At 40.8% G+C, this 11,025-nt stretch overlaps 1 protein-coding gene across 1 annotated transcript; it reads left to right on the plus strand.

Moving 5' to 3' along the window:
• The first annotated feature begins 4,292 nt into the window (after positions 1-4,292).
• LOC142140560 (olfactory receptor 4B13-like) lies at positions 4,293-5,282 on the plus strand. The gene has a single exon (XM_075198271.1). It carries the CDS (start codon positions 4,293-4,295, stop codon positions 5,280-5,282), a length of 990 nt encoding a protein of 329 aa, XP_075054372.1.
• Positions 5,283-11,025: the final 5,743 nt, after the last annotated feature.

Below are 11,025 nucleotides of genomic sequence, written 5' to 3' on the forward strand. Positions count from 1 at the left end.
AGGCCCTCTCAATATCAAGCCATGGCTTAGCAGCATGAGGTAGCGACCAATCTCGTAAATGATTCAATATAGAAGCATCCTGATAATATGTTAAATTAGGAAGCAATAAGCCACCCCACGACTTCGGTAGGAACATGCGCTTGTGAGTGAGAAGGGGGCGTTTCTGTCTCCATATATATATGTCATCATCAGAGTGTGAAACCGAACCATCATTCATTTTGGTACAATGTATGGAATAGTTCGGAAAATATACATAAGTTTTGGTAACAACATCATTTTAAATGGCGCTATACGGCCCAAACAGGACACCTCGAGGTCAATCCAATTTTTAGCTCGAACACCATAGATAAAGAGGGGGGAATATGATGCCTAAATATGGCAAAGAGACTCGTTAACCCACACAAAAGGAGATTTCTTTTGTAGGTTCAGAAGTGAGGTTGGCGGTATGTTAATAGAAAGGGCCTCGGATTTAGTAATGTTCAGTTTATAAAATGAGGCCCCGCTGTAGCGGTTTAAGATATGCTTCGAGGTTAACAACGAGGTCCATGGGTTGGTTACAAACAGGAAGACATCATCAGCAAATAAAGATTCCTTATGTCTATATGAGTGGATAGTGATACCTGGAAAATCAACAGCTTGTATGGGCCAGGGGTTCCTTGACCAGGACATACATTAAGGGGGAGAGAGGGCACCCCTGCCTGATACCATTAGTGATGGGGAATGATGTGGATAAAAACCATTGCTAATTACTTTTGCAGAGGATCCCTGATATAAGGCTAATATAGAATGTAGGACCCTTCCTTGTAAGCCAAACTTAAGCAATACTTCCCTCATATACTTCCAATGGAGTCTGTCAAAGGCCTTCTCTGCATCTAACGAAAGCAGAACAACTTCCTCTTGAAACCCAGACATTAAATCAACGTCATTTAGTATGTGACGCGTATTATCAGAAGCCTGATGGCCTAGGTACAGAGCCTACCTGGTCTGGATGGATCAACTGTGGTAGAAGGGGATTCAGGCTGTCAGCAAGAAGTCTGGCGTAAATTTTCAAGTCAGTGTTAAGCAACGCTATAGGTCTGTAATTTTTGCAATTAGAGTGATCTTTACCGGACTTTGGTATAGTTATAATCTGTGCTTCCACAGAAAGCTGCCCCCCCCCCCCGTAACGCTATTAAACAAAATAGTGAGAAGTGGGCCATCCTCCGCCCCAAACGTGGTGTAGAATGCGTTAGTGAAACAATCCGTGCCAGGAGCCTTGTCTTATGGGAGACGTTTAATAATGTCTTCAACCTCCCGCTGGGACCAAGGAAGACTAAGCGACTCTAAACTGTCCGCATCTAACGAGGGAAGATTTAGATGGTGTAGCAATGCAGAAATGGAGGCATCTGTTGGCTTAATAATGTCACTATAACCCCTTAGGTTATAAAGCTTAGCATAGTAATTGGCAAAATGGTTAGCTATGGTCGCAGGATTATATATCTTAGTACCTCTGGAGCCATAAAGGACTTTAATTTGATTCCTAGCTTGCTTGCCCCTTAATTTTCGGGCTAGGAGACGACTGGCTCTATTACCCATTGTATAGAATTTTTGGCGCAGATTAGTCAAGGATGATATCATGCAAGATATGAAAATAGTATTTAACCGTTTCCTCAAATTATTTATTTCTTTTTGAAGAGATTTAGAGGGGCTTGTTTGATTTTGAAGCTCTAACATAGCCAGGTCAGACTCAAGTGTTCGTTGGCGTAGAAGATATTGTTTTATTAAACGGGTTCCTATTTAAATAACTACTCCTCTAAGAACTGCCTTCAATGCACACCAATGAGTTGAAAGGGAAGTATCATCTGGGTTATTTGTCTGTGTGTATTGTGACAATGCATCCGAGAGGGCGACCCTGGACCCCAATGAAGTAGGTAAGTAGACTGGCATACGCCAAGGTCTTGGAGTTACTCTAGTGAGTTGCAGATTCCAGGACCACTCTATCTGGACATGATCAGACCATGTTATAGGGAGGATATTGATGGAATCAGTATGCTGAAGTGTCCATTTGTCTGACAGAACCATGTCTATCCTAGAATATGTATTATGAACTATAGAATAATAGGTGTATTCCCGTGCACCCGGAGATTGCACCCGCCAGAAGTTATGTTCCACTAACAGCTTACAAAAAGCATCATCATCAACATTTATTTATTTAGCGCCAGCAAATTCCGCAGCACTTTACAATTGGGAACAAACATTATTAATAAAACAATACTGGGTAATACATACAGACAGAGAGGTAAGAGAACCCTGCTCGCAAGCTTACAATCTATGGGGAAGCAGTAGAAGGACCATGGGTAGGATCAGGGCCAGTCAACCTCTGGGTTCTGGATTTATCTAGTCTAGGGTCCAAAGTCAAAATGAAATCTCCCATCATCACTAAATGACCCTTTCGAAAAAAGGTAGTGTTTTTGACAGTAATGGAGATGGGATGAGTTGAGGGGGGAAAGACTAAGATTTCAGTCGTAGGAATATTAAATTTAAGAAAGTGCTTGGACATCCAAGACGAGATGGCCTAGAGGCAGCAGGATACATAAGCGATGAGAGAAGGATAGAGGTCAGTGGAGGGATAGAGGATAGGAGAGGAATGATACATTTGGGTTTCATCAGCATATGGTGGTCCTGGAGGCCAAAGAAGTTTTTCAGATCACCAATGGAGCAGCTGTACAGGGAGAAGGACGGGCGGCCAAGAACAGATCATTTGGGAACACAGACAAGAAAGGGAAGAGGGAGTGAGAGGTGCAGTCGAATGTATAAAACAAAAAGGAGCAGTTGGTGAGAAAGTGGAATACCAGGTAAGGACAGTGATGTGAAGGCCTGTAGATTGGAGAATTTGCAAAAGCATGGGGTGGTCAATGGTATGCAGCACAGGGGTCAAAAAGGATGAGAAGGGACACATTTTGCTTCGATTTAACTGAGAGAAGGTTGATAGCAACTTTAGTGGTGGTGGTTTCGAAGATTGGAGGGAGTAAAATCCAGATTGAAGTGTAATAGGGGATCAAATAGGGGCTCAAAGGAGAAAATATAGGTGAGAACAACGTACACAACCTATTTGAGAAGTTTAGCGGGAAAGGGAAGGAGGGACATAACAAAAGTCTAGTGTGTGGAAAGAGGGATTCCAATGACACCACTTGTTGGGCTCCCGATCTGGGTATGTGGGAAGCCCAAGAGAAAGAGAAAAGTGAGAGAGGTGGAGTCATCAGGTTTCACTGATGGCAAGCCGAGGGATGGAGGTCAGTTAGTTATATACTCACCTGGCATTCCAGAGAGCACAGGATAAAAGGAGAGAGGGAAGAAGAGAGATGTGGATGAGGATGCTTGGACTGATGGATTGCGAGAGTGGACAGAATTATCAGTGAGGGGGGTGAGAGTTAGGAATGGGAGAATTGGACGAGAAAGAAAACTAAGAGGGGGCCCTAGTGTGAGCCGCCCCCCCCCCCCCCCCCCCTCCTAGAGGTCTGGGTCCAATGCTAAATAGCAAAGTCCAATCACAAGGATGGGAAAGGTTTAACATCTTGCCATTATGTTTTCTATCTTACCTGTCACAACCTCATATTTTTTTGGGGTGTTTACCTTTGGCTGGTTATCTTGCGGTTATGTAATCACAGGTTAATGTATCCAATGCTCTCTATTTTTTTTCTATTAAAACAATCTTGATGGCAATTTAAAAAAGGGTCGCTTTGAAAAACTGTGTTTTTGCTAAAACATTTTATTGGTTTGGCGTTGAGAAATTCAGCAATTGTAAAATCAAACAAAATCATGCCAAAAATCATTGATTTACACAAATCGCTGTTTCATAAAATTCCCCTCCTGTGTCCAATCATATATTTAGCTTGTTTATTCTTTCACTTGTATAGTTTTTGTAATAATTCTGCAGAAGAAAAAAAATATCCCTTAAATCAAAATATTTTCACACATAACAGATTTTACATACAATACAAAAATGACCCATTTTGTTTTGTTTTTTTAAATCCCATTCTCACTCTATCTTTCATCTCAGAAAAATAATGCATATTTTTATATTACTTCAGTCAGTTTACAATCTCATAGAAACCTTATGAGACTAAATCCCATAGGGGAGAGAAATCCTCATTAAAATATGTTTATAAAAGGATCTCCGCAGCTGTGGAGATAACACTGTGTTCATATATCTCAGTCTGTACAGTCACTGCAGAATCCTTTATCCCACAGAGACTGAAGTTTTCTTTCAGTCACATAACACTTGATGAATTGGACATAACATGATAGTAATTATGTCCCTGCTGGAATATGAGGCAGATATGAAGATGGAAAATCTGTCTAGAATCAGCACCTCTTTTGTGTTTATTGGTCTCTTGGAAATGGAGAAATATAGATACCTGTATTCTGTCTTATCTCTCAACCTGTATATAATGCCAATGTTATTATGCTGTCTGATTGTCTATGTTATTTGGGCTGAAGAAAGTCTGCACCAACCAATGTATATTTTCATAAGTAACCTGCTTCTCAATGGAGTTTTTGGAAACACAGTTATTTTCCCTCAGTTTATAATTGACTTGATGTTGGGATCCTCAACTATTTCTCTTCCTGGATGTCTCACACAGATATTCTGTGTCCAGAGTTATTTTGCAACTGATTTATTCACTTTCACCACCATGGCGTATGACCGCTATTTGGCTGTGGGTCACCCTTTGAGATACCCCTCCATGATGACAAACAGAAAGGCTCTGATATATATATTTATAATTTGGGTTTCTGCCTTTATAGCTGTCCTGATTCCTGTGATAATGACAGCAAACCTCCAGTTTTGTGGGGTAAATATTAATAACATTTACTGTGACAATATGTCCCTGATCAGACTGGCTTGTGGTGATTCCTCAGTAAATAATATCTTTGGACTTATTGGAACATTTATTATTGTTTTGTTGACTCTTCCAATTATTATGTATTCCTACATAAGGACAGTGTTGATCTGCCTGAAGATCTCCAGATCCGCGTCTCTGAAAGCTTTCCATACGCTGGTATCCCACATAGTCACATTCTCTGTGTTTACAGCTACAACTCTTTTTGTTTTCCTAAGGTACAGGCTGAATGGTGGATCCATGTCTGTCACTGTTCATGTTACACTTTCCATCACTGGTTATCTCACTTCCTTCATTGTGAATCCAATTGTGTACGGAATAAGGACAGAAGCTTTAAAGATTAAAATACTACATCACCTGCAGAAAATACATCTATTAAAGAGACTTTCTGAATTGAAATAACGTAATATTTGTATTAAAAAATACTGCAATAAATGCAACATCATTATAATGAACATACTGCTTATTTCAGGGCTGTTCTGGTGACACAGTGGTCAGCATTGCTGCCTCATAGCACTGGGACCTTAATGACTTACATTCTGACCACACCTCTATCTGTGTAAAATTTGTATAGGATTCCACCAACAGTCCACAATCATACTGGTAGGTTAGTAGGCTTCTGACAACATGGAGCCTAGTGTATGTGTGCGCTACATAGCGAAGACTGTAAGCTGAATAGGTGATGTTATTAATTTAATATTCTCTGTGTAACATGCAGTTGCTATACAAATAAATAATAATTATTGACTGTGAGCAGAACACCCAAAAATATATATCTATTTCTTGCTTTTATATTCCAAATTGTCTAAATCTAAATTCAATTGTGTGAGTGACAGAATCTCATTATCAGTGACAAATTAACTATTTAGTGGACAAAAATGCAGGGTGCTCTTTGACTGTAAAGAGCACAACCCCAAAAATATATGTATTTCTTGCTTTTACATTCCAAAGTGTTTCAATTTAAATACAATTGTGTGAGGGGCATTATCTGTGACATCTCTACTACTCAGGGGGCAAATAAACAGGGTGCTCATTGACTGAGCTGCACCCCCCCCCCCCTCACCCAAAAAAAGTTATAAAAATGTTTTTCTTGGTTTTAAAATCCAAAGTGTTTCAATGTGAATGAATTGTATGAGGAGCAGTATCAGTGACATCTATAGTTAGCAGCTACTAAACAAAGGGCCTCATTCATAAAGGAGCATATCTGGCAATTTTATATGTGTAATACGCACAATTACTCTGAGCAGGTCCAGAACCGGACCATACGTCACAGAACACAGCAGCGCCTGCTTTGCAACAGACAGATAACACTGCTTGCCATTTCGGAGAGGGGATGGGAGAGAAAGTGGCGGGTGCACATAGGTAGTGTCCAATAAAGGCGTTTCCCTACAGATGTGTCGGATTCCATCTCTGAGGCACAAATAAATATACTGCTTGTCAGACATATAGCCAGTACCTGCTCGAGATCTAGTCTAACTCATGGTGATGACCAATCACAGTATTCACAACCTCGCCCTCTATTGGGAGAACAGATTATTCACCTGCACACACTCATCTCGTTATACAAGTCTGCCAGAGGGAGATCACTATGGTGCCATACTTGTGCAAATGTTGAAATTGTTTCAGATTTTCATTTATTTTTTTTCTATACATTTTTGACAATTTTAACACAAGTCTGGACATTTCCAATGCTTGTCTGATTTCAAATGATGTGTGTTGTATGTTGTATAGTTCCTACATGCTTGCATACATGTGCATTATGGTTGTGTGCATTAAAAGATTTTACATAGTTTTTCTATCATAATAATCAGCAGCTATTTATATGGCGCTACTGATTCCGCAGCGCTGTACAGAGAACTCATTCACATCAGTCCCTGCCCCATTGGGGATTACAGTCTAAATTCCCTAATGTACACTCACAGAGATAGACTAGGTTCAATTTTGATAGCAGCCAATTAATCTACTAGTATGTTGTCGGAATGTGGTAGGAATCCGGAGCACACGGAGAAAACCCACGCAAACACAGGGGTGACATACAAACTCCTCACAGATAAGACCATGGTAGGGAATCGAACTCTTGACTGCAGTGCTGTGAGGCAGAAGTGCTAACCACTAGGCCACTGTGCTGCCTGCCTTTCTATGTCATATACTATGTCTGCCTATGTACCAACTTTTGTTTATCTTTCTTCTTACTCTTTATAGAAATCCTAAGACTGATCTGGCTGCAAAAAATGTGGGAATTCATCATACTTTACATGTAAACACCTTTTGGCCTTTACTTCAAATGGGCAGTGGGGCAGCAGAGGGTATTTGGGCAGTAGAAGACATTTGGGAAATAGAGGACATTTGGGCAGCAGAGGGCCTTGGGGCTGGAGAGGGCAGTGGGGCAGCAAAGGACAGTGGGAAAATAGGGATTTTGGGCAGCAAGTGCATTTGGCAAGGAGAGGGCAGTGAGGCAGGAGAGAGCATCGAGGAAGCAGGGTAAAGTTGGGGAGGATATTGAAAAATCTTGGGGAGAATAAGGAGGATAAATTTGGGGAGGATAAAGATTGAAATATTGTGGTATAAAGGCTTGGCACAGGAAATTTGGCAGAGGGCCAGGAGTGAGGGAAAGTGCTATAAGAAAAGGAGAGGAACCATGTGCCAAAGGGTCAGTAGGGAGACATATGGCATTGAGGCAAGTGGTTAAATGGTGAAGAATTGTCCAAAAAAGTCGGTGAGACGTGTTAGGATAGTGTCAATCTTTTGGAAATGTGTGATGGATATGGGTTAGTATTATGCTTATGTCCTGAGTGGTGAGGGGGGGGGGTGCCGCGAGTTGGGGATGGGGGGGTCGGGGGAGGGGCCACACGGAGCTAGTGTGGTGGCTGGTCTCCTCCCTCTGTGTCACATGGGACATGCACCAAATGACAGGTGCCGTCCCATGTGTGAAGGGGATGAAGACTCCACATCTCCTAGATGGCAAAAAGGTAAGTTGGGGGAGGGGTAGGGTAGTATATTAATAGTGCGTGTATTATGTGTGTGTGAGGGGCCACTGCGTGCGTGTATTATGTGTGTGTGAGGGGCCACTGCGTGCGTGTATTATGTGTGTGTGAGGGGCCACTGTGTGTGCGAGGGGCCACTGAGTGTGCGAGAGGCCAATGTGTGTGTGAAGGGGGGGCCAAACTGATATCTTGCCTAAGGCCCCATGAGGTGTAAATCCGGCTCTGGCCAGGTCCTCCTCTTCTTCTACTGTATCTGCATCCTCACCTGGTTTACAAATGCCCTCTTAATTCTCTGTCTTATAACCCAGTATTGTCTATTATTATATTTGCCCCAGTTGTAAAGTGCTACGGAATTTGCTGACACAATATAAATAAATGATGATGATGATGATGATGATGATGACGACAGTGGAAGGATAAAAAAAGAAAAAGAAACCTTTATGTTTTTCTCATTAATAACCATTTATTGCATCACATTAGTAGATTTCATAACATTTTTTTATTTTCTCTTTTATTTTAAAATCCGGTGTTTATATGTGGGGTCTTTTCTACCGAATTGTTAAAAATTTAGTAACATACAGGGCCTGATTTATGAGGGCATGCACACTGAGTGCAACATGTGTTTGTTTTAAAACACATGTACATCACGTCTACTTACGTCCGAATTCAACAAGAAGCGGATCTGAAGATATGCTGCTTGATGACAACGGTTGCAATGTGACATAGAAATTGGCGTGCATATAAATGGGTCTTTCTGTGCACCGCTAGCTAACATATATAGATATATACAGATAGATAGATAGATAGATAGATAGATAGATAGATAGATAAATAGCATTAAAGTAATGTCATCGTTTTCCAATAAGCATTGTCTATGCGATTTGAGTGGTTCCAAAGCACAAGCAATTTATTTAGCAAAAGCAAAAGCTTAGCAGTTTAATAAATAAGTACAGTACAGTACAGCCGATACCTGACACATACATACATGCGCTGTGCCCGCTGCGCTCTCTGCTGGATCCAGCTAGACAGTCCTTCAGTCCAGAAGACTGTGGTCAGTGTGACTTTTTAGCTGGTTCCAGGGAGCTGTATATATACATTTAGTGATACAGTGAAGACAATAAAGGTGACTTGGCAAGTTTCCAAAGGTTCAAGCTCCAGGAAGGTCCAGTGTAAAGCAGTCCATAGGTCAGTTCAAACAACCCCCTCCAAGGGTGGGGGTCAACATTCCAAGGGTGGGAGTCTGCTCTCCAGATGATGCATACTTAGTTTTCCTACCAAGAACTGGTTCAAACTGGTCTATTGCATTACACAGACAATATCATTCTGATCATTTATTCCCTATCATCGATAACTAGCGCATGCAATGTGCGATCCTTTCGGCGAATGAACCAGACAACTTCGGATAATTAGGGTATTAGAATGATACCAAATATGACATGCTTCCCGTGACCTGAACTTTATCACTGAAGTGTACATATAAACTTATAATATATAACTATAAACCAAATAACATCTGCTCATAAACAACTGTGGAATGGAACCATTATAAATATGAAATATATATATATAAGTGAATGTGAACGTGCGAGTGTATGCGTGTGTGCTTTATCGTGCGATTGCGCCATGACACGTAACACGTGGTGTACTGATCGCAAACGCATGGTAAAACAATATTAATCAATATACTTTCTTTCATCCAATTATACAACTTTGACAACTCGACCCTTTGATATTACACTAAACTATCACTTTAAAGATTTTATATGCAGGATCTCAGTACCACGTTTCTTGCTCTGTAATGTAAGTCCCCCTTTGTGTATGACCACACTGTCTGTAGATCTCAGTCAGGTTACCAGAAAAGAGAATCATACTCCTAGAAACAATTTTTTTCTTTTACTATAGAACATATACCTTTGGAGCTTGGAGATAACCTTTTGTATGCCCTTCAAGAGGGCGATAAATCATGTATCATCAATATAGAATATTCTACAACAGTTCTTCATGCCTATCATGTTCATCTGTCCAACGCATGTCTTTTAGCTTAGACAACATTTAAATAATGCATGTTCACCAATCATCCTATGTCTATCAACAATGTCAAATACGATCTCCTTCAGCTTGTGTTAGTATATACCCTCTAATAATCTCAACAGTTCTTTTCATCAACACTTGTGGGGCGTGCTATTGTCTGTTCGGTCTTCCCAGTCTCCCAATACTCAAGTTCCTTTGTACATGAAACAGTGATTGGCCTGCTGAATATTGGGAGACTCCAAACTAAGGGACCTAGCTGTCCTACTTTTCCACTAGTGAGCTCCCACCCCATAATTAGGGTACCTCAGGAATATTTAGATGAAAGAGAACTAGTCCTACTTGATATAATCTCTGAGGCATGTGAGAGCACACCCAGCACTTAGTTTGGTCTAAAACCTTACCCACCCAAGAATGATAATCATTCTCAAAGATGCCTGCTCAATTCCGAATATTACTGGATTGGCATGGCTGAATGTACCTCTCTTCAACTATGGGGTCAATGTACTTACGGACGTAATACTCCTCAGACAATAGCCCCTCGCACTTTCTCCAAGCTCCAAGGTTTCCAAATTTACCTTCTACCCCTGAATTGAATACAGTAATTGGCTGGACTGATTGTGCTAACACCTTTTCCTTCATACCCAACTCCTCAATATCACTACCTGAACTCCCCTGTTCACAACTGAAAGAATTTGCTTTTCCTCTCAAGGTCTAGTACAGTCTCTCCGTTACAAACTCATCACAAGAAAAAGTCAAAAACATTTCAAAAGATAACAGGTTAAAAGGCAAAGTGATTTTGATAGTAAGGCGGACTAGTGGCCAAAGCTACCAGCACCTCCAAAGAAGTTTCAACCCTCAATCTAGTACCATTACTTTATTTTCCCACTGGTTTGTGGCTAATCAAAAGTATGTAACTCACTATCACTGCTCATACATTATACAGTTATTACCAATAACATGAATACTCCTAGCACCTTTTATAATTCTAGGGATACCACATCGAATAACAAAAGCCCTGAGTATGACACAGCAATATATTAGAAACATTTCAATACACCTTTACCCAGATATATTTTATCAGTACACCAGTGCATACTTGAGGATCCTGCAAGGTGGTAATTGGATGACGT

Source organism: Mixophyes fleayi, chromosome 2 (genome assembly GCF_038048845.1).
Source record: "Mixophyes fleayi isolate aMixFle1 chromosome 2, aMixFle1.hap1, whole genome shotgun sequence".
Taxonomy (NCBI): domain Eukaryota; kingdom Metazoa; phylum Chordata; class Amphibia; order Anura; family Limnodynastidae; genus Mixophyes; species Mixophyes fleayi.